Source organism: Argiope bruennichi, chromosome X2, assembly GCF_947563725.1.
Source record: "Argiope bruennichi chromosome X2, qqArgBrue1.1, whole genome shotgun sequence".
NCBI lineage: Eukaryota > Metazoa > Arthropoda > Arachnida > Araneae > Araneidae > Argiope > Argiope bruennichi.
The window spans coordinates 58835593-58859724 of NC_079163.1; the positions used below are offsets into that span (position 1 = coordinate 58835593).

General features: G+C 27.7%; 1 protein-coding gene across 2 annotated transcripts; it reads right to left on the reverse strand.

Moving 5' to 3' along the window:
- Nucleotides 1–785: 785 nt before the first annotated feature.
- On the reverse strand, nt 786–23766 carry LOC129960312 (uncharacterized). Of its 2 annotated transcripts, none has more exons than XM_056073654.1 (10): nt 23598–23766; nt 23380–23487; nt 16763–16798; nt 15909–16010; nt 14531–14570; nt 11234–11297; nt 8215–9201; nt 4632–4788; nt 2479–2683; nt 786–1112 (listed from the first exon to the last, which is right to left on the reverse strand). In XM_056073654.1, exons 3-10 carry the CDS (start codon nt 16779–16781, stop codon nt 1034–1036), a joined length of 1653 nt encoding a protein of 550 aa, XP_055929629.1. In that variant the 5' UTR covers nt 16782–16798; nt 23380–23487; nt 23598–23766; the 3' UTR covers nt 786–1033. The 2 variants fall into 2 exon arrangements, with proteins under 2 accessions (XP_055929629.1, XP_055929628.1); XM_056073653.1 differs by having other exon boundaries at nt 4626–4788; nt 23598–23763.
- Between the last annotated feature and the right edge of the window lie 366 nt (nt 23767–24132).

The window sequence follows — 24132 nt, forward strand, 5'->3', positions numbered from 1 at the left end:
GACACTCCGCCCCCGCTGTCAAGGCATTAAAAACAGACCAACGCGATACTCAATTGAAAAATGGATCCAATGTTCACTTTACAAAATGTATGTGATAAGAAGTAGGTCTATCATTTGATATCTATCATTATGATGCAGACTGGCTTTTATATTGATTGGTTAAATAATTTATCTTTATTTTATTGTAAGTCACAAGATAATATTTATTATTACAATGATAATTTATAACAATAACCAATGTCATGCATTTTAAGCAATAAAAAAAAAGGCAAATAGAATAATTTTACATATTGCTGCTTTTATAGATACAATTTGCCCCATATCTGGGCAAGTTTTGAAGAAAAATTTAGTACTAAGATCAACAAAATTGATGTTTTTTTATGCAAACTATGAATGAATAGTTAAGCTAAAAAAGTAATTATAATCAAGGAATTGCAAATACATTAAAAATATATGTTTCTAGAAATTGTTACCATAAGCCCCACTCTCCCTACTAAAAAAATGTCTTTGAGAAATTACGTGAGTAAGTAGGGTGCAAGTCACTTGTTTAAAAATCAACAAATTTATGATACGATAAATAAATGTATTGAAAGGAAATTTATAAAAAATTAATTAGCATTTTCAATAAATTGAATGCAGTAAAGCAACAGATGTTTTCTTCAAATTATAACAGTTCTTTTAAAATCAAATAATGGTGACATATAATATCTATTTATTAATTTTTCCATTAGATATTTTTGTAAGATTTAATAGTATTCATTCACAAAGCAAAAGATTTGGGGGAAAATTTATTTTTACACCACACGAAATATCCAACATTTCATTTAATTTACAAATTATCACATATTATAATACATTTTATCAACATTCGAAAAATCATCAATATAATTTTACCCTGCAACATAGATCAACCACCGTAATATATAAGATTTGAATTATTTTTATAAACGTTTAGGATTGTTGTAAGGCACTTGACTTATTGAGCCTGCAGAGCCCACGATACATTTATCTTGGACCATATTATGTTTTGCAATTAAGGAAACAATTTTCTGGATAAACTGTCATTCTTTAATTTGGGATGAGATGATGGTACATTCAACTTCTTCCCAAATCTAAAACAAAATATGAAAACAGGCATTAATAAATAAATAAAAAATTTCAATCTTCAATTTAATTATGTTTAAAATAAAATGAAATAGGGGCAACATGCTGGGCAATAAACTAAATAATACAGGAGAAAAATTAACATAATTTTTGTTGACTTTGATTTTTTTTATCTGACTTTGTCTAAAATAAATAATGCTGATTTTGAAACTGCAGTTAATTTCCTTTTATTATGGAAGCCTCTTTTTTCCCTCCACCACTTATCTGCATGTAAGCACTGTAGCTGGAATGGAGGAGATATTAGTAGAAAGTAAGGGGCAAGATACCATTAGGAATGCCAAGTCAGGAATCCATAAAAGTGACTGATATTTTTGTATAGTTAAAGATTCAAATTAAGGCAATAAAAATAAATTTAATAGAGAATCCTAATCTATCATCAGCTACATGCTCAAAGCCTCATTTAATTAAAATCCCAATGATAGTTTTCAATTTTTGAATATATGAATATGGTAATGGGCTGATAACAATGAAAATAATTTTACATTTAAAGATGACTGTAAGGGGTCTCATCAGCACCACTTTAGTGATTAGATTCTGAACTCCTAGAATCAAGACTGTGCAAGGAAAAGCCTCTTTGAAAATGGAACAAACATACTGTACACATGAATTAGAGAAATATGCATATTTACTTTTTTTTAGAATATTTTTAAATAGTTATATTCCGAAAATTTTAAACATGTTCGACGTTTAAAATTTCTATTTCTGTTCAATTTATTTTACTAATAAAAATACTGCAGTTTGAACTACCAATTTCAAGCACAAGTTTTAAAAGAAAAATACATTTATTTATTCATAGAAAAGTTTCATCAACCTTGTATACATAACAAAAATGTGAATGAAAGGGGGGGGGGAGTTTCAGAAATATATTTTATTTCAAGTAATGGTGAGAAATAAAATATACAGTTGAAAAAACACCAAGAATGCTAATATCGTTGCCAAGGCAGAATGGTTAACTAAGCTACATCGAACTTATTCTTCATATCAAGCTGAAAGATTAACCGATACGACAATTAATGAGGTCCAGCAGATTACTAAACAAATCCAAAAATTGACACCAAGTACATAATACTTTTAGTCTGTATAAGTTTTGTGTACCTGATACAAAGTATGAGGTTGTTATATTATTACACAAACTTAATATATCTAATAAAGTTGCTCTTTTGAGATCTTAAATTATTCTAACAACTTTAAAATAACCAATTCTATTTGCTATGAAGTACTAATTATTAAGCTAAAAAGTTCTTTTTTAAAAATCAAAGTTTACCAAGAGCACACAAGGAAGAAAAGATTAAGTAACTATGCTAAATTTCTTACCCAAGTCTATTGGAAGAAGTTTCTGCAGGTTTTTTAGTAATGGAATGTTGATCATTTTGAGAATTTTTTTTATTACTAACAATCAAAGAGACGTTGGAATTAAATGCAAGCGATTTTCTTCGCATTGGGTTTGTAGCAGACAAGTCAGTATTCTTGAAGTTTTGAGAATATTTCCCAAATTGCAAAGGTGTAGAATATTCGATTCCTAGAAATAAAAAAGTAAAATTTTAATATCATTCCAATGTATTACCAATGTTCCATATCAAACACAATAAAAATTATGTGTTCTATATAGCAAATACAAGTGAAACAGAAAATACAGCAAATAGCATATTCAAATATTATTACAATAAGTCCTCAAAGAAATAAGTATCAATAATTTCATCATATTCAAATAGATTATAATAATAAATATGCTAAAAAAATACATCAATTTTTTAAAACAAATAAAGTTTTGTTTGCTAGAAATTACACTGAATTCAATTATGTCATATAAATTATCTTTAAAAATTTACCAGTTTTAATTGTCTTATTTTCTTAAAAATAACAAAATGTGTATGAACATGAATCTTAGAATATACGGATTTTATATCAAGCACTTTAACATTCTACCAAAGATAAAAAGAACACATCACTATTCTTTTATAAATTTCTGTGAAAATGCTTTGTTAAAGACTATTCAACAGCTTTAGAATAAAAAACTCCTCTGGACATCTTTATAGTTACTTGGCCATTTCCCACCTCCTTATGTTGAGGATTATTTTAATATGAATTGATGCATTAGAATTTAAAATCATGACAGACTAAACACTTCTAATCATTTGATGACAAACAAGCTTTCATTATCAAAACTGATTGATGATTTTATCTATAATAATATATCAATCCAGCACTGAAAGAAATATTTGAAATTTGGTAATTCTTCAACAAGTTATTATAGAAAATATCATCTCAATAAGCAATTACATTAAGTATAAGTTCGATTCATTTTCTTCACATTAATACATCCCTTTTAGATTAATGCCGAAATACTGATATTTACATGGAACAACACAGATTTTGCAGCTAGACAGCAAACCCCCTCCCTCCTAAAAGAGGCATGCATAAATGTGCACTCATAATTCGCTTAAAGGAAAGTAAACATTCAATCGAATTACGAACCTCAAATAGCAAAAAAAAGGCTGAAATCATAATAATGGTTATTTCATGTTTTGGCCATTTTCATCTGAAAATTTCATCTTTAGGCCATAGCCATAACATTTGATTTGAACTGACATAAAATCTTTTCCTGAATTTAGTAGGAAAGCAGGTGTTTGGAAAGCAAAATCTATGGTTTATCTCCTATCTGATAGAATTTTGCTTCAAAGGAAGAAAAATATTCCAAAATAAATGCCTATGTCTTTTGGTCTTACTTTAAACTAGCATAAACATTATCTCTGAAATTCGATAAGCTCTTTTTTTCTCTTTAGACTATCTTTCTTTGAAAGCTGTTTTAAACCAGATGTATTTTTAGTGCTGTATATTTAAAATTCATAAATAAGACAGAACTACATGAAAACTACAAGATGTAAAATTATCAAATTGATAGTTAAAAGATTTATATGACAGTTTGAAACATTTTATAGATTAACCTAGAACTGATACTCCAGTTTTAATTTATTCAGCAAACTTCTAAATTGCTTTAATAGGCACAAAATAAGTCCAAGAAAGAAAAAAAAATGCAAACTGTATTTGAAAATATTTTCAATATTTACACACACAGTTGTTTTTCCAAAAAAGTTATTTTACAGTTAACCAATAAGATTACAGTTAAGATATTTTACAGGTAACCGATAATTATTAAAATTTTAATAATGATACTAACCACTGACAATTTAAAATTTTTGGAATGCAGCATTCAAAACTTTTATATCACATTAAGGATAATGTTTAACTCCTGAACAGATTATTTCCACCATGTTCACATATACAATCATAATAATATTTTTTTGTAGAAACATGACTTTATCCCAAGATTTTTCAGAATTAAATCATAACTGTAGTCAGGATTTCATCACATCATAGATTCCATTAAAAATTTACTATGTAATAAAATACTGATTCTTATCTAATTTATATGGAATTCATAAGTTAATATATATATATACCATTACTTGAAACTTGATTCAAAGACATCTTCGGCTTTAAAACTCTGGAAGATGAGCAAGTGGTTGGAATCTTTTTCTCGGCAGTTGGAATGGCATTCCTAGAGCTCCCAGCATGAAACGAATTAAAGCGACGAACTGATGATACAACAGTAGGAGTTTCTAACTATTACAGAAAATTTACACCTTTAAAGTATGATATACATAACCAGTCAAATTGAAATACTAAAAGAAAGCAGAATAATGTCAATAAATTGAAAGATTTGTGAAACAAAATTTTTAGCTAGCTAATTTATAAAAAGTTTATAGAAAATTACAATAAGAGAAAATAATGACATAAAAATCATCAAAAATAAATTAAAGATTTCATCGATAAGAAATATTCAGTCATATCCTTTCCTATCATGATAAAAATTATCCATTATTTCAAGATGAATAGGCATAATTTATCGAATTAGGAGCAGTATTCAGAAATACAAATTAATTTTGATTCAATGTACACTTAAAACTGATTAAAAAGCGAGCAGATAATCTTTGGTGGAGGGAGAGTATGAGTATCACAAAAATAATATGATAAAGAAAATGCTTGGATTCTTGATTAACACTTATGATGAAAAGGATATAATAAGAAATGTGTCTATTAACAAAGAATAAGTAATACACACTATATTGATTGCAAGAATATATATAAACTGAGTATTTGCTTAAAATGATGACTGCAGTTAAAGTCTACTGGTACTAAACCAGAAGAAGAATTGGTTGATAAAATTATTTTAGCCAATTTTATCAATGAAAAATTCAAAGGAAAATAGTTCTTGGCAGGAAAATGTTTCAATTGCAAATTTGCCTGAGCATAAAAGTTCCAATTGTCATAAGTTAATGCATCAGAAGAGTAGATTTAATGACAAATTTGGGAAGAAACCTAGTAGTGGGCTGAAATATGCCAAAAGGGGAAAGATTTACAGGACTTTATATAACAAATTCAAATCTTAATAACATGAACTCAAGTGCACACGACCCCATACAAAGAATTTATAAAAAAACAATAAAAACCCTGATATTAATTAGATAGAGGTAGGTAGCTCTGATTTTTGAAGCTGGCAGTGAAGGCAGCATAACATTACTTGATCTAGAAATGGTAAAAAGGTAAATATCTTTTAATAACGTTTTACATGTGCCAGAGCTGACTGCTTTATTGCTAATATGGTTTGTATTAAATATCCAAAAAACTTGCAATGGTTAATACTTTTACAGGTGAAAGATGCTTTGTTTTTAAGGGTAATTATTTAGTTGCAAGTGTAACAGATATAAGTGACAGCTTGCATTCTCTCAATGCAAGTAATGAAATGGCTCTAATCTATGTACTTCAAATGAATTATTGCATAAATGTATATGTTTAGGTCACTTAAATGAAGGTGGAACGGTAAGGGTAAATTAAATGGTGGAAGGTTTCAAATTTAATGGAAATTTATCAGACTTAGTACATCATATATCAAAGGGAAAATGCATTGACAACAGTTTCCTAAAGGGAAAGTTAAGTGCGCAGCAGATATTCTAGGCATAATTGACTGTGACTTATATGAACCCATGAATGTTACATCAATAGGAGGTTTACTACTATTTTTACCCTTATTACTTTCTTTTCTTTATTGAAGATTTATTACATATGACTTTTATTATTCATATGTGTCAAGAACTGTCTATAACTACAGAAAAAGCTCCAAAAAATTTGCATTCAGAAAAAGGAAGCACCAACCTAAATAAACTGAAAGGCACCTTGCACACCGCCTGCAAGTGTGTAAAAACCACATGTCCTGGATTTCAGAGTGGACCACCATTATATTTTCTGGTGAGAATAATAAATAAAAAAAAAGAATTAATTTAGATGGCCACCAATATTATTTGCACTGTCTTGGTCATGAAGAAAAGATTTATTCTATCCAACTGATGGGATTTTAATGATTTGATTAGCAGTTAGTTATGGAAGAACAAACCTAGTGTTTTTGAATGGCAGAAATATTCACACTATATCCAAGTCTTGAATTCACATTCCTATCCTTATGGCACTGAGTAAGGTGATTGGATTTTTCCACATGATGGGGCATCAATTAGCATTGTTAATGGAGTTAAAAATTAGTTTTACAGCAATGTTGCCCTGACCTGTTAAAAACCCAGATCTCAATATTGTAGAGAATATATGGGCAAGGATTGTTCATTGCATTATAGGGAAGACAAGCAGTTTGAATCAGTAGATGCACTTCGGAGAGCTTTGAATAATGTATGGAAAATTTTTGTCAAACAGAAACTCAAATTTTATGATTTGATGCCAAATTGAATGTTTGAAGTAATAAAAGCCAATGAAGGAAGAATTATTTGCACTAATTAGAAATGTCTTTCTACTTTTTATACAGAGAGTGATGTAGTCAAAACAGTTTTTTTTTTTTTTTTTTTTTTTTTTTAAACTGCAACTAACTTGCATTTTTTTTCTTCAAGTTTTAGATGTAGTTATCTGTTTGTAAAAAAGCCTTTACTCATTAAACTGTTTTTTAAAAAATTCAGAACAATTTCTTCAATATTTTTTTCATTCATCTAAAAAATGTGTCCTACTTTTTGCACAGAGCGTGAAGAAGTCAAAACTGATTTTTTTTTACTGTAATTGACTTGAGTTTTTTTTAAAGTTTTAGATCGAATTATCCATTTGCAAATAAACATTTAAAGTGTTTCTTGTATATTTATGAGCAGTAAATGGTGATGATAGGAATAGTATATACTGATAAAGAAATGAAGAAATAAAGCGCAGAAAGAATAAAAATCAGTTAATTTTCTCGCTCAATTAGTAAGATATTAGTTTTAACACTCAAATTAAGATTTTTTAAAAAAATTGGTTCGATTTCATTTTACTCAAACAACAAAACTTTCCATTTTGGTACTTTCAATATAAGGATTATTCAGACTCAAGTGCAGTAAAAAAAGAAAACCCTCAATGCTTCTGAATATTTCTTTGAGGAAAAGAATCAAAATTCTCCCAAAAACTTTCACTCTAAATTACTATGAATTCTATTACTATAAAAAATTACTATGAATGAAATAACAATCATTTTTAACACAAATGTTGTAACTTTGCAGATGCTTTTAATGTATCACAAAAATAAATTAAAAAAATAAAGAAAAAAAAACCTATTTTTAAAAGAAAATGTCAAATATCTCCTGATGAAATCATGATATTAAGCCAAAATTTGTACTCTAGGTAATTTTTTTCAAGGGAAATATATTGATATTAAAAATACTGATGCTATTGGAAATTTCAAAGTCTGTATAATTTTAAATATGTAGACAATCCCCAATGAAAATTTTAGATATAGTATCTTTTAATATTTCTTATTTACTTTAAAATGGTACCTTTAGTTTTTACATAGGATGATTGATAACAGAATAAAACTTTGTGGCTTATCCCCCCCCCACCCAACTATACTTTAAAGTTTTTTAAAAATAGATTTTGAAATATGCTATAAGAATTTGCAACAAAATAATATACGACTTAAAATTTTAAAGCCAAACAAATAATGACTAGGTGAAAAAAAAAATACTTTACCAATTTCTCAGTCTTGCACAAACGATCCTGTTTACAAAAAAGTGATTGAGATCGCACAATGTTAGATTTTTGCAGAAAAGTTTCAGCTTTCCTAACCATATTTTCAGAAAAATGATCTTCTAAATTTTGATTTTCTTTATCTTTCTTCTTTTCTAAACCTTGATACTTTGCAGTAATATTCTTTTTTGAAGATTGTGTTAAAATGGATTCATCCTTCAAAATTTGATTTTTTCTTACTTTTGTCTCCTTTGTTCCATCTTCACTAGAACTGCAAGATTTTTCTGTTTTCGAAAATTTTCCTCCATATTTTGGTTGTCTAGTACCATTAGCTTGGAGTACATTTTCTTCAGCATAAGTCTTCAAAGAAGTTTTAAAACCAAAACCCTTTGTAACAACAGGCATTTTTTTATGTATAGTTACTTCAGACTCGGGTGCGAGCAGTTTGTCACTTGACACATTTGCATATTCAGGATTAACAGAACTTGAATTTACTGCACAAGTGACAAATTTTACCTTATTTTTATCATTCACACAAAACTTGTCATATGATTCTTGACTAGGTGCATTTTCAGGGACCACACTTGCAATTATTTTTTCAGAAATGGAATCGTGTTCAATTGGAGATTTTCTATCAGACTGCAACACTACTGCAGAAAGCTTTTCATCCAAAACACCGACACTTTTTGAACTGCTAATATCAGAAACAGTGCATTCTGCCAAATTAAATGAGTCAGGATTACTTCGGTCAACATTTTCATGAGTAAAAGTCACATTCGTTGCAAAGAGGTTTCTGGGTTTAATATGATCTTCATCAAAACACGCATCATCTAAAGATTTTACGGCAGGAAAAACTTCATCACATATCATAGCTTCTGAGCAATTAATAGGTGAAGAATACAACTGATCAACAATGCGAGATGCCTCACGACTAATAATTTTCATGCTTTTAGGTGATGGTGTCTTCCAGTTTGATTTTGGAGTGAAACACTAAAAAAATGAATGAATGAATGATAAGAGTAGCATTTAGGAATACAAATTCATGTAATTTAAGATTAGTATTTAAACAAAAAAAAAAAATTTTTCTCCACAACAAATAATGAAGATAATTGACAGAAACTGTTCTACAAAATTAGCCTGATATATGCAGATATAAAACAAATTCTGCTCTTTAGACAAAAGATCTAATTTCTGACAAATTTATTCTCTAGCAAATAAGAATATGACTATTTTTAATCAATAGATATTTTGTAATCTTGTTTAAATAATTTAGAATAACTACTTTTTCAACAACAATACTGAAATTCTTTACTTTTAATGGCTGCTATTTTCAGATCTACCAGTTTCAACTACTAGATAAATGTCCTGTTTATAAGGTAATTTGAAATATATATGGAATATACTTAACTATTTCAGATTATGGAAGAGTAATTAAAATTATACACGAGTTGGTTGGAAATTTCATACTACTCCAATGTTAAGAAGAGTAAACCCACAAAGAATCACTCTGTAGACAAAACATACCTGCGTGAATTTAATAGAAAATCCACTCAAATCACAACTTTCTAATTCATATCTAAAATCCTGCCCTCAAAAAGAACAACATACAAAGTAATTAAAAATAACTTCAACAAGATGCAAAGATGAGACCATAAGTTTGTAGACAAAACTGGGATAATATAGAATCAAAACCGATTTTTTTAACAAGTTTAATACTTTTCAAAAATTGAAAATAAAGGCATTTCTTTAACAACTAAGCAAAGTATTTCTTTCAAAACTGCATAATGATGAATAAAAATACAAATATATAACTTCATAACAAAAGTAAATTCAACAGAAAATGAATGAATTTTTAAAAAACAACCTCAATTGGTATTTATTTGTATTCTAATGTATATTCATAAATTTAATATTCACATTTTAACTTCACACTTCCTATTTTTGCTCATAGATGAATCAGAACTCAGATTTATCCAGATTTTCTTATAACTCAATGTAATCTCCAAGAACTTTCAAAATAGCATTATTGAAATAAACATGCAAATAAGTTGTTTGAACGTATGATAAAACAATGAATAAATTAATCAATATACTATACTATACAATGTGCAAGCATTTTCACACATATAAATATTATGCTTTCTAGTTTTAAAAATTACAAAACAAATAGACTGAGCCAGGATTTTAATAAAATTCATGGATATATATTTTATAGCACATATTAACCAAAATAAAAGAACGCCCTAATTCAATTTTGTATGATATATTACACAAAGCAAAGCTATCAAAGAAATACATTGTTTCTCTCAGTAATATTCAATTGCAAAACATATAAATAAAATACATTTTTAACTTCTATAAACCACTGACTTGGTAATTTGTTTTCTGTGGAATAAAATTTATCGTCAAACATTTCTTCCCATTTTTTTTTTTTTTTGACAAAATTCAAGAACAGAAATTTAATTTCAATTAAAATGTATTAATTATCTTTGAAAAGTTAATGAATTATAGATAAAATAAATTCCAAAAGGAAGAATCAAAAGATAAGCAATTACATTAAAGAGAAAGGAAGGGAGGGGGGGGGAACTAAAATAGACAAAATAAATTGTGTGATAAAACAATCTGGGTGGAAATTAAGAGTACATGTAACAAAAATCTTATATGTATATAATAAATATTTATAGTCCTAATAACTCAGCTACTAATATGCTTAATATTAGAACACCTTTAAGAAGATTAGATTGATTGAACCACAAACTCAATGCATTCTTGTGCAGAATATGAAAAATTGTAAAAAAATATAATTTAATAAAACTTTATAAGAAAAAATTAAAGAACAAAAACATTTTCTTAAAGAAAATAAAAAATTAATATGAAGGAGCAACACAATTTGAAATTAACAAAATTCTTTAATAATTAACATTAAGAAAAATTAACGCCTTTTAGAAATCAGGAAAAACAGAATAATTAACAAAATAATATGCTTTTAAAATCTGTTAACATAACATATAAATTAACATACTATATTCCTTTGGAGTATTGGTGGAGGCTTTAGAGGAGATTGGTCCATAAGACAATATGACGCCCTGAAAAAAAAAATTAGTTTCTTACATTTGAGATATACTTACATAAACTAAGAATGTCTTTGCCAAATCATAAAGCATACATGTCAAACTCAAAGGCTAACAGAGATACAATTAGATAGCATCCATGTTCAAGCAAAATCAGAAAACAATTTCTTCTTGGTCTTTAACAAGCCTAAACTATATTTTACAAATATAGGGGGATTTTCAAAGACAAATATGATATTGGTTTCAAGTTGCCATCAGTTGATATTTGCTAGATTTGTGAATCTTTGCAAATAAAAATAGAAACAGGTAGTGCAGATAACAACAAACTGCAAAGATCCAAAACAATTTATACCTCAGACTTGCCACTATTACATTTTGATTGCAGAAAATAATAGAAATATCTCATTAGTTTTGAAACATCATAATGGAAAACATAATTTGTCAAGTCTCATGATTGCAATCTCAAATAGTGCCAAACCACAAAATTTTCAAAATTGCTAATGAAGACAGCCAATTTACAAAGGAAATAATATCATTATAGTAATGACATATTGTTATTTAGAATAGTTGAAATATTACTAAGAAACTGTCAAAAAAACTTTTTATAATATATATTTTGATTTGAATATTTCTTCAAACTTTCAATTTGATATATCTCAGAAATTTACAAATCTGGCCTTCAAATGGTTTTTAGATATTTACGAAATTCAGACAATCCTAATTTGTTAATTAACCTTCAAATTAGACCAGTGTAGAATCTCCAACACTAAAGTTTCATATAAGATACTTATATAATATTTTTAGAATAGAGAAACAAATTTCTGCCAAGGATATAAAACTTCCATGTCTGAGTATTTTCAAGGCACAGCTCAACCTAATGAGTTCAATTTGCATAAATGAAAGAATTTTATGCATGCTTCAGGAAATTGGTACATTTTTAATAATCCGATTTTTGTCTTTGCAATTTTAAATTTAATGTGAATGATTATTATAAAGATTATGAAAGATAAATATTGCAACAAAGCAGGATTAGAAAAAAAAAAAAATAGATACCTCATTTTTAAAGAGTTATATTTAAAGTTTAAAAATATCTTTCCCTCATTAAGTGATATAAAAACTGAACCACCATGCATCAAATACTTTGATGTAAGTGGTTTAAGGAGCGGAAAAAAAAAAACATACTTGAAAGAATTAAACTTAATATCTAAGATAGGTGTTGGTTAAAATTTAATTAACTACAAATTTTTAAATTACAAAGAATTAAATACAACCCGGCTCAAATCCATTATAAAAAGAAATTAAATCAAGAAAGTCTTCCCACAATGTTTAAATAATAATATATTCTTAGATTCCCCCTTTTTTTTACAACATCTATCAATTTTCTACGACAACTACTATCTAGAATCAACTATTCTAGAAAATTAATTTATTTCTCAGATAGAATTTTAATAAACATTGTTAAAAAGCCACCACTGCTTCATCACATACTTCCCAATAAAGGTATTATCACCCTTCCTTCTGGCATAAAAATTAGAGACCTTAAGCAAGGCAGTGAATTCCAAGAGTACACAGAAAATACAGTTCCAGTATAGGAAGAAAGGAAAAAAAAAAAAAAAAAGAGCATACTGTAAAACCTTTTAGCTAGCGAATTGAATCTAAAATTTATGACAGAGCTAGTTTTAGAAACAAGACAATTTACAAAATTTCATTCATTTAAATTGTATTCTTTTGTCATAGTGTTTGCATGTATGTGAATATACAGACTGAAAAATGGTAAACTCTTTAACGGAAAACACAAATTTTTGGCACAAAAATTTGACATGGATCTATACTTATAATGGTAAAACTGCTTGCCACATTTTATCAATGTAGCACTTTGCATTTTGAAGTTATGTTCGCTTGTACTCTGACAAATAAACCAACAAACAAAAATATTTTATGGAAATGGATTTCAAAATTTAGTAGAAATCTGCAAATTTATTAAGAAATTCCGGTTCAAAGCATTTTTCAGGTTATCGTGTTCACAGACATAATACTAAAAATGTGTTATTTGGAGATTTGAATCATGAAGATATGGAAAAATCTTAAGTTAGAATTTTTTGGCAATTATAATTTTTTTTTCTCTATGAATAGTTTGTGCATGAAAAAGTAAAAAGAAATTTTACTGGTATTAATTTATTTTTGATATCTTTTGGCAAGAGTAAGGAATGACTTACAAGTAACTTTTGAGCATCATGAACATTTTGCTTCATTTTTTATTTCTGGAAGCCTTGAATCATTCAGTGTATTCATTTATAGAAGTCCACAGTGAATCAAATGCACATTTTCCGACATATTGTAAAGAAGTTTTAAACATTTGCACAAAAATTAATTGAAATAAAAATACTTAAATAATTCACTAAGGGAAGGTCACTAAATGACACTGAAATATAAGTAACAAATGCCGTACAAACAAGTAATCACATGTATGAAAAGCAAGGTTGACTTGAAGTTATTGTTAAAAACCTAACATGAATAAATAAAATTATTTTTAAAAAGAAGATTCTTCCTTTATCCAAACAAGCAAAAAATGATGAAAGAACATGAATCAAATAAATGAAAAGGATATATTTCCCACATTCTATCAGCATGTCCCTAAACTGAGATAAAACCTTTTTCACTGACCTCCAGATTCATTACCATTAAATTTTGAATCCAACATTGCATAGAAAATACAGCCAATAATTGGGCAAATCCAGAGTGGTGAAATGATTTTTTTTTTTAATCAGAAGAAAACTATAAGCACCTTAATATAAAATAAGCACTTTGAAGGTCCTTAGATAAGGACCATAAAAAACAAGCGGTTTTTAAGCATTTTTAATGAAGCTATGCACTCTGTGCATTATCTTGTTTACTTGCAGAAGAAATGGATTTATTAATTACATCCACACTTAACTTGTGAATAAGACACTAGTCACTCAGTTATCTTCTATGATATTTTAATACAACAAAATACCTATCTGCTCTATTGTATTAAAATTATTACATTGCTATAACTAAAATCTTGATAAAAATTATTAAAATTCAGCATGTCATGCACAAGTTTTAATAGCACAAGGTCGTTTTAAAATATCAGTTATGATACATAGATTAAGAAATGCAACAAGAATAATATTTTCTTTACTTTTGAAAAAATTAATGGATTAAGTCATAAATAAGCTACTATAACTCAAAAAGAATGTAAAAAGCACAGCGGTACAATTATTTACCATGGATGTGAAGATCCAGTATCTGCAACAATATTTTTCTCTGTAAATAAATTAATAAAACAGTTTATAACATATTCTTATAAATAATAAGTAAAACAAGTATTCAAATTTATTTTTGTTTCAGAAACAGAAAAACAAAATGTATTTTGTTTTTCTATTTGATTAATAATGAACTATTTTGATTAATAATGAAGAAAAAAATTATAAGTTGCAAAAGAGGCAAATGCAAGAATTCTATATTAGAATACACATATATGTTGCAGTGAAAACCAAAAATCAGTCTAAACCCAAATTAACTAGGGAAAATGTGTTCTAACTAACAGCTCCAGAGAGAATCTGTTTTCTCTAGTTATTAGAATAACCACCTATTCATTTCTGAGTGAATAATAGGTTTAGACACCAAACTTCACCTTTTAAATTTTAGTTATTTTTTGTAGTTGTTGACATGCTTCACACATAAATAAAAAAAAATTCATCACCTCAGTAGTTATGTTAGCATATTTCCTTGAAGCTCCAATTTTGAGTCTGTCTCTATGACCATGTCATATGACCACATGTGCTCTTTCGATAACATCAACAATTTCTTCAACTGGTAAATAATATTTTATGTGCTCATTTAAAGAAACCAACTTTTTTACTCTTCTAATTTCAAGAATGTCAAACCTTTCTAATTAGCAGTACTGAATTTGAAGTCTTGCTAACGGCAGATTTTGCTTCTTCTACCTCAGGTAAAAGAGTGTTGTATTCATCAAGTGTTATGACATTTAAGTTATTCTGTTTTAATGCAACAACTGTAATTGTTCAAGAAATCTTTTTTTTTTTTTTTTTAATTTTTAACACAAAAAGCATTAACATTTTCTTTACTCGTAAATAAATCAACCAGCACAAGCACATTCCAACAAGAATAAAAGTACACGACAGCCCTTGTCTTACAAATTTCATAAGCAACAAATGTAGAATCATACGGTTTTAACTGGACAAAACCAGAAATAACTAGAGAAAAGGGGTTCTCCTTAGTGCTGTCAGTTAGAATGTGTTTTCCCTAGTTAATTCGGGTCTTGACTGATTTTGGGTTTTCACAATATCGTATATATTAAAATTAAATTTTGTGAGTCCTACACAACAACCATCAAACATTCTTCATAACATTATGTATATATTGTAAGATGTTCTTAGAAAACAAAATTTTCAGAGACAGAAGGAAACACCATATTCATAAATTATTCAGACAATAAACAGAAAATTAAGTTTTGATAAAAGAAATTAGCTAAATTAGGAATGAATAGGTCAAGTACTAATCGAGAATTATTTTTTAAAGAAAGAATATATTTAACAAATAAAAACTGCTATAATATGTATTTCACATAAATTACCTTACCTTTTTTATTTTTAACTACTTGACTTTTTTTATTTTCATTTCTAGTATAGCTTAAAACTTCTGTTTGCAAATCAATATCAATCAAAATACCAGTAGGGCAATCTAAAAATAAAATAAAGCAAATATTCAAAATATTCTCTACATATAATAATAATCAATGTATCTGTTTATGCATTTGTTGGCTCTGAAAGTAAAAAATTAAATAGAACTATACTTTGGATGTTAAGATGGAACTATTTGTAAAAATTTGGATGGGCCATTTTGTAAAAAATGTAACTAAATATTTTGCTATTTAAAATTCAGCATATTTTTCTACCATTACCAGCTGAAAGAATTATTGCAATTAAACGATTTTTATACCTCTCAAAATGTAAAAATCTTACTAATGATAGCTTCTGAATATCATATGATCCTTTGTTTCCTTAGACAAACTCTTGCATGTATTCTATTCAGGGAATGATTATTTCAGATTCTAAAGGTCAAAAATACCACTTGATTGACAAACAAAAGTGAATATAAAAACAAAATATACTCCCTTTCAGCAATGAAGGACATTCTTTTGGACTAATATACTTAGTTTATTCTTAAACACATTTCTTTCAAAAATTACAATCAAATCAAATCATATGAATTTATTATTGATACATTTTGACATCCTAATTCAAGTTTCTCCTATTTAATTTTAAAGACATATTTCCGACTAAAATATGTATGACAGACTATCTGTTTTGTAAGATTTTTTTTAAATGGATAATTAATAAATACAGAAAATAACTGTTAGTTATTACTTATCTAACAAGAAGAAAACAATATGAAACTAAATTAATTACAATAAAGTTTAAAAATATACTAACCATCAGAAGCTGTTTCCATCTTCAAGCTTCAGATATCTTATAAGAAAAATGAATCACGATTAGAATTTTATAAAATTCAAAGAATAAATCATGATATAATAAAGCAATGTTGGAAAAAAAAAAGAAGAAGAAGAAAGAAAAGAAAAAGAAAGGGGGGGGGGAAACCCCTTAAGAAATAACACATTTCAGAAAATGACCTCTAAAAAGATACAAAATAATACAAATAAATATAAACAAAGTTCAGAAGCAAGACAATTTAATTTTCATAAACAACACATTTTCTATAAAAAATTTTTGAGGCCCTGCTTTTCCCCCATCTTTTAAGTATTTGCAATGTACCAGGACCTAGACAGTAAACAGTTGATGTAAATTGAATATTATAGTGTTGTCTGGTAAAGTTCTATTTCAAAATATAGTTTTCTTTCAACAAAATTTTGAAACACATTGAAGAGTAGTTGAAATCAATGTATTATTCTTAATATTGTATAAATAGAATATTCTATTAAAATTTAGGATAGTTTCTTCCTCCGGTTAAACCAGGCAAAAATTAAGAAAATCCCAGCCACGCAGAGAGATCAGTCATTTTACACACATTAGAAATATAGGAGCAGTTGAAAAGTTAAAATTAATTTACTTATAAAACTCAAGAAAATCGGGGACATTTTATTAAAATTTACTGTCAAGTAGTAAAATTATTGAGCAAAAGGATTGAGTATATTCTCAGGAAACAAATCCAAGGTCTCACAGTTTCAAAAGCAAATGAACCTTGCCCGGTCCACCTGGATTGAAAAATTAATAAACACAATTATTGTTGTAAATTAAAGTTATATCAAATGAAAAGCCATAAATACTGAATTATTCACTTATCCCATTTAAATTACAGGATCCTCTAATATTAAGAAAAATATAAGGAGCAATTAAAATGTTTAGAAAAAGAAGTGCTTCAATAATAGTGATGTTTTCTAATTCAAAGAGTTCCTCCTAACATTGGTGCAAGGGTTCAGTAAGATTTGTTTTGGCCATTTATCTGTGCAAGCAGAGAAAATCTCAAAGAGCATCTTTTCTAAACAAGTTTGGAAAACAAATTGTTAAGCCTTCATGTATTATTGATTCAAGAAAAGTTAAGACTTTTTGCACAGTCACTACCTTAGGACTAATGTTAATTGACATAGGGATATATGTTTCTGAGGTCCTTTCAGATGGTATATTGATAACAATGAAACTTCCAGACACATCACCATAAATGAAAAGAACTTTATTAATTTTGAAAATTTTAAGTCTCTTCATGGAATTACAGTAGTTAATGGAAACATTCTTCTAGTCCTTAGTAAAAGTATACTTCAGATTGTCAATGAATTTAATAAGAAGCAACTCAAAGAATCGAAAGACCTGTGGTATGTTCCTGAAATGAGCACTAATTTATTTTCTGTTTCAGCCATGACAGATATAAAAATAGTTATTTTGAATCCACTGCAATAGAGTGTAAGCTGAAGATTAATAATATTTGTGTTTTATATGACATTTGAAGAGGAGGGTTTTTAAGGCTAATATGAAAGTCAAGGCCTTAAAGGAATGAATTGAAGTTAATTTAGCCACATCAAATGATTCACTGCTTAACTCTTATCATGAAGATTAGGGTCAACAAGATAAATGACATGCAAGATCTCTCTCAATCATAAATTAAACATTAAGGCTAATATTCAAGCTGTATTATGTGTAGCATATTATATAAGCTTTGAATTTAGAAATAATTGTTCTTCCAGAAATAATCTCTGCAAATATATGTTGTTCATTTGATAAATCCTTCTGGAAATTTCAATACTCTGTTGTTTTTTAAAGATCAAACTCTAAAATTTCAGTATTTTCTTTCTTAAACAAAAGCCTGAAGTTATTAGTGCTTTTAAAATCTTTTAGGTTATGCTGGGAATTTGGGCCATTTTGTGAAGAAATTGTAAGTGATAATGGAGCATAATTTAACAACAAACATGTTAGAATGTTATTGGGGAGGGAGGGTGAGAAAGAAATTGTATAGATTGATAACTCTATACACTCCAAAAAAAATGGTGGAAATGAAAGACAATAGAACTTTATCGTAATGACTAGAACATTAAAGAATTCTAATTCCGAAGCAGAATTTCCTCTAGCATTAGGGATTGAATAAATAAATATTTTACTATATATATTTAATAGAGCAAGAAAGTCATCAATTAAGAAGACAAGTCCTTATGAAATGCAGACAAGTAAGAAACAAAAAACACTTAAAAATTATTGAATCTGTAAATATCCAAACAAAGAAGAAGAAAAAATGATAAAAAGTTATCTTCTTCTTAAGATACATTAGAGATGAAAAATAACGTCTTTGGGTCCAAGAATCAAATACTGTCATATGTTAAACAGATGTTAGATTTAAAGAAAAAGTTAAATTGTGAAAAAGTTGTTGATTTTCCAATTACATATGAAAATAAAATGACTTCTGAATCTGAAAATTAAAAACAGAAATAGATGAATTTTCTAGAAATGAATTGGAGGAAAAGAATACAGATTCAAACAATGAATCAATGCACAGAAAATTAAAAGACAAAAACGTTTTAAGAAAATCCAAAGCACTATGAAAATTATATACCATCAGCTGAAGTTTTTATCACAGAATTTGTTTCTACAACTTCTGAAGAAGCTACTGAGTGCAAGCAGAACAAACAATGCAAATGTGAAATGGACTCAGGTATGTCGTTAGCTGAAAATTAAACATGGATCAAAGAAGAATTACTAAAGAATTCTAAAGCTATTCCATATAACTACAAGATTTTTTTAAAAATTTCTGATGATTCGATAGATAAATACAAGACCACATTAGTTGATATGGGTTTCTTTAGGGAACTGATTATAACAGTCTGCTTGTGACTAAGGCTGCAACTTACAGTAGTATGACAAAGATAGGAACTTGCTTGCAAAGGGTCTTATGCTTGTTCAGCAATTTTATATGGCAAATTTGATGAAACTATATGTAAGAAGCAACCCAAAGGTTCAGAAATGACACTAATCAGGTATGCAAATCAAAATGCAATTTGTGAGTCTCAAACTTCTTGTCATCCAAAAAAGTACTTCAGAGTTTTTGAAGAACTTAGGCTGATCCAAGTTTGCACATAAAAAAGAAAGAAAAGAAACTGTTTGTTTGTTTTTAATTTCATGATATATTAGTTGCTACAATTGATTTGCAAGAATCTGAAAAATTGATGGGCGATTTTAAGTCAAAATTCAAAATCTTTACTAAACAGATAAATTTTATTCCTAGTCCTGAAATCCATTATTTTGAGAATGGATGCATCAAAATTAATCAGCGAACTTATTCTAAAAGAATTCTTTAAAAATTTAACATGGAAAATTCTAACCAAGATCTACTCCTACTCTTAAAGAAAATATAAACATGGAGAATAATGATGAATAGAGTAGTAAATAATTCCAGTAGATAAGCTGTAGGTGCTTTAATGCACTTAAATGATAGGCAAAAGACCAAAATTAGCTTAGTACGAAGGTGTTCCACCACATCAATTAGAAAACCCTTCTAAAAATGACTAGATGAGAGTAAAACATGCTTTTAGATATATTACTTATTTCTTTGATAAAGCTACTATATATAAAAAATAATTACAAATCAGGATTGAGTGCTACAGTGATGCAGATTTTGGAAAATGCAAGGCATCAAATAGATCCATTAGTAACATTGGAATTTTATATAGTGCTGGTACTAAATAATAGTTTAGTCAAAGGCAAATGGTTGTTGCAACTTCCACAACAGAAACTGAAATAATAGCTGAAAATGAAAACTCTTAGAGAAAAATTTAACATAATGACTGTTTTCTACTGCTGAATGATAATTATGATACATTAAAGGTATATTTTGAATTTAAATCGGAACTTGTGTGTTTTCTGTTCAGATAAAGTTCAACTGCAAGTTTCATCAATCTGTAGGTAAGAAAATCTTTTCAGAATTTGTAAATTTTGAAATCCAAAAAATATCACATTGAAGTTGGGTAAAAGGTTGATACTAAATTCATGTATTCAGAATTTAAAATAAGCATTAATATAAAGCATTTTATAAAAATACAAAAGACTTCAGATTATGCGCATCAAGAGTGGATATAAAATAAATGAATAAAAGCTAACCTAATTTGAACTAATTTAAAGAATCAAGTTAAAAATTCTTTCAAGAACTGAAATGTTATTTAGTCAGTTTCATTGACAAAGCCAATCAAAAGCGTTAAAAGTTGAGCCAGAAAACTTTTACATCCTACTTTCATCCAGTATTCAATGATTGAAGCATACCTATAAATATTTCAATAGTTTTTTAAGACCTTTCAACCATTTTTCCCTTCTAATGTAAAATAAAAAATATATATTGTTTTTACTATTGTTGTGGGGAATTTTAAATTCCTGTGACCATAGGAACCATGTTTTTCAATTAAAAGAAATCTTTAACTATTTTCTTGAAACATTATTTTTCATAAAAATCTCTCTATTAAGACAATAACTCAGAATCATATAGAAATAATTGCTTGAAAGTTACAGTATAGGTTTCAAATTATGTAAGTAATGAAAGAAGGCAAAATTTTTCAGTCGGTAAATATTTTTCTTCATTGATAGACTTTTATATCAAAATTCAATTGTAAATTAATGGAAAATGCATATTTACTCCCTCTCCCTCATTTGCTTACATTTCAAAATTAATTCTGACATTTTGGGTCATTTCATAGATCATTATTTACTATAACTGTGTGCAAAGAAAATTATGACTGCAGCATTGCAGTTTGGAATTGAACATTAGCCGATTTAGTTAAATTTCATTAAAATTTACAAAAAATTCCTTTGCTTCTCAAAAAAACATTATATACAAACCTTTTTGTCATTTTTGTGCTTATAATTGATAATACATGTAAAAATAATAATAAAATAATAATAATTAAAAAAAATTGTTTAATGTAATCGGTCACTTAAAATGCATTATGTAGTCACAACTTAGATGAAAATTAAATAACAGTTTCAGTAGTGGCAGAAAATGAAGTTAAGCTTAAAGAGGTAAAACACTGTGAAAGATGATTAATAACACAAACAAGGATTAAAACATATCAGGCCATGTAAACATTTTTTGGAGATTTAATACTTCAACAATAAAGACCTTAAAGAATAGATATAAAAAAATAAAAAATGAGGTCATGTGCAAGATTCATATCACTGCATCTTACTAATACCTATTAATTCGCACAAGTGAGATATCAAACAATTTCCAGGAATAAGAGCAAACTATCCATTTTAACAAATGGTAATGACTTTTAATTAAAACTTTTTTTGTGTGTTACATAATTGTGTTCTATGAATCTTTTTTTTTTCTGATCATCTTAAAAAACTGATGTTGCATGATGCAATAATGCAAAAGATATCTAGCAATTCTCACACTAGGAAAAACAGTCAGATATATATTATTGTTATTCATCTTGTTGCAACTATTTATTTTGCTTCTGTAGTATACATACAAAAAGAGTTTAAATGTTTCATTACTGTAACATCCATCCTTTCTTTCTGTCAATTTATCATGTTCCCAAGATATTCAATATTTTTTTTCAGTATTAATATGTCTTGCTTATATAGTAGCAGGTTATAATAAACTAGGAAATACCATTATACTCATCATTTTTTTACAGCAAGTTTGATTATGCAACATTAGGTAATTAGTACCTCACAATCTCCAAACTATTTTTAAGCATATATGCAGATTTACATAACAATATAAATTCCTTATTATAATTTTCCAGACTATTTAAACATATGTGCAGATTTATACAATATATATTCCTTATTATAAAGAGGGCTAACAGTCTAGAAAATGCATTTTCTTAGAACTTTTTGAGTGAGGGAACAATGATTAACTTCTCAGATTCTGATTTGGGTCTTACTTGTTATTACTTCATACAAGCCAGTTTAAATATGCAAAAACCAGAGTGAATGTTCTTTCAACTTTCTCTTTATAAAAATTAGTGTAATTAATTTTTAATTTTACTACATAATCATGTAAAACCAATGGTTTTTCATTTAAAAAAAGTCAATAGATGCAAATGACTAAATGAATTTTAAAAAGAATCGCTTCTGACATAGCTCACTATCATCGTATTTCCCAATAAATTTAATAAATTGATCTATTAGTATCTAAAAAAAACATAATGAAAATAAAATTATTAAACACATGTTTTTATGAATATATTGACGTAGAAAAATTTTTATTACCAAAAATATGAACATCAAAAATTGTAAAATTGTGCAATAATTGATAAGTAAATTAGAATTTTAATCACATTTATATTTTAATTTGCAATGAATTCTAAAGAATTTCATTTCTTATGACACTCATTGTGGCATAATCTCTTTACAGAATTGTTTTCAATTATTCTTGTTTGCTTTGCCATCCATCCTTTAGATGAATTATTTTTTACTTTTCAGCACATCAATATAGGTGTACAATTGAGAGTCAAAAGATTAAGTCAAAAAATTTTATTAAAAGGAACGGAAAAGAGCATGCACCTGCTACATTGATACTGATATTAACAAAGCGTATTTTGTGTACTTACTAGCTACGTTTTTCTTATAAACGTTGTTTTTATTTTACAACAGTTCTTCACGGAGTTTCCTTAGAACACTTTCACACTCGCGCCACCTGATGACATGGTATTGCCAATCTATTTAATAAAATAATTCGGAAAATCAATGATGCATCAGGTATTTTTTTTTTTCTATATTAAATTTTATTTAAGATCTATCGAAACGTTTAAATACCGGTTTAACTTACAATGCTCTGCTTTGTAAAGAAGCATTTTGCAAAGTTTGAATTACAGAATATGCACAAACGTTCTGTTGCGTTTAAAATAAATCATAATAAAACTGGACATAAAAATATAATGCGTTATTGAAAATTAAAACTTTTCTTAAGGTCGCATGTGTCTAACAGTTTTTTCATTTCATTTTATAATTATAATTATAATCTATATATGCAGTTTTATATGCGGTTTCTATTCCTTTTTATGTAAGTAATAGCGGTAATTCAAGGTCAGACCACTTAAGTAGTTGCTATTATACAGTTTCTGCGCATGCGTGGCCTTATTGATAGACTGAAGGTGAGTTCACTCACATGAGGCCAACTATTGCGCGCAATTGTTGCCCCTCTGCTGTTGTCCTTGTATTGTCCTCGTGTGAAGAGTTGAGACAACATCGTTGGGACAATGGCAAACTATTTGCCATTGCCCCATTGTGGTCATGTGATTTTTCTGAATTAGGGGTGACCTTCTATTGTGCGCAATAGTTGGCCTCGTGTGAACCCTGCTTCA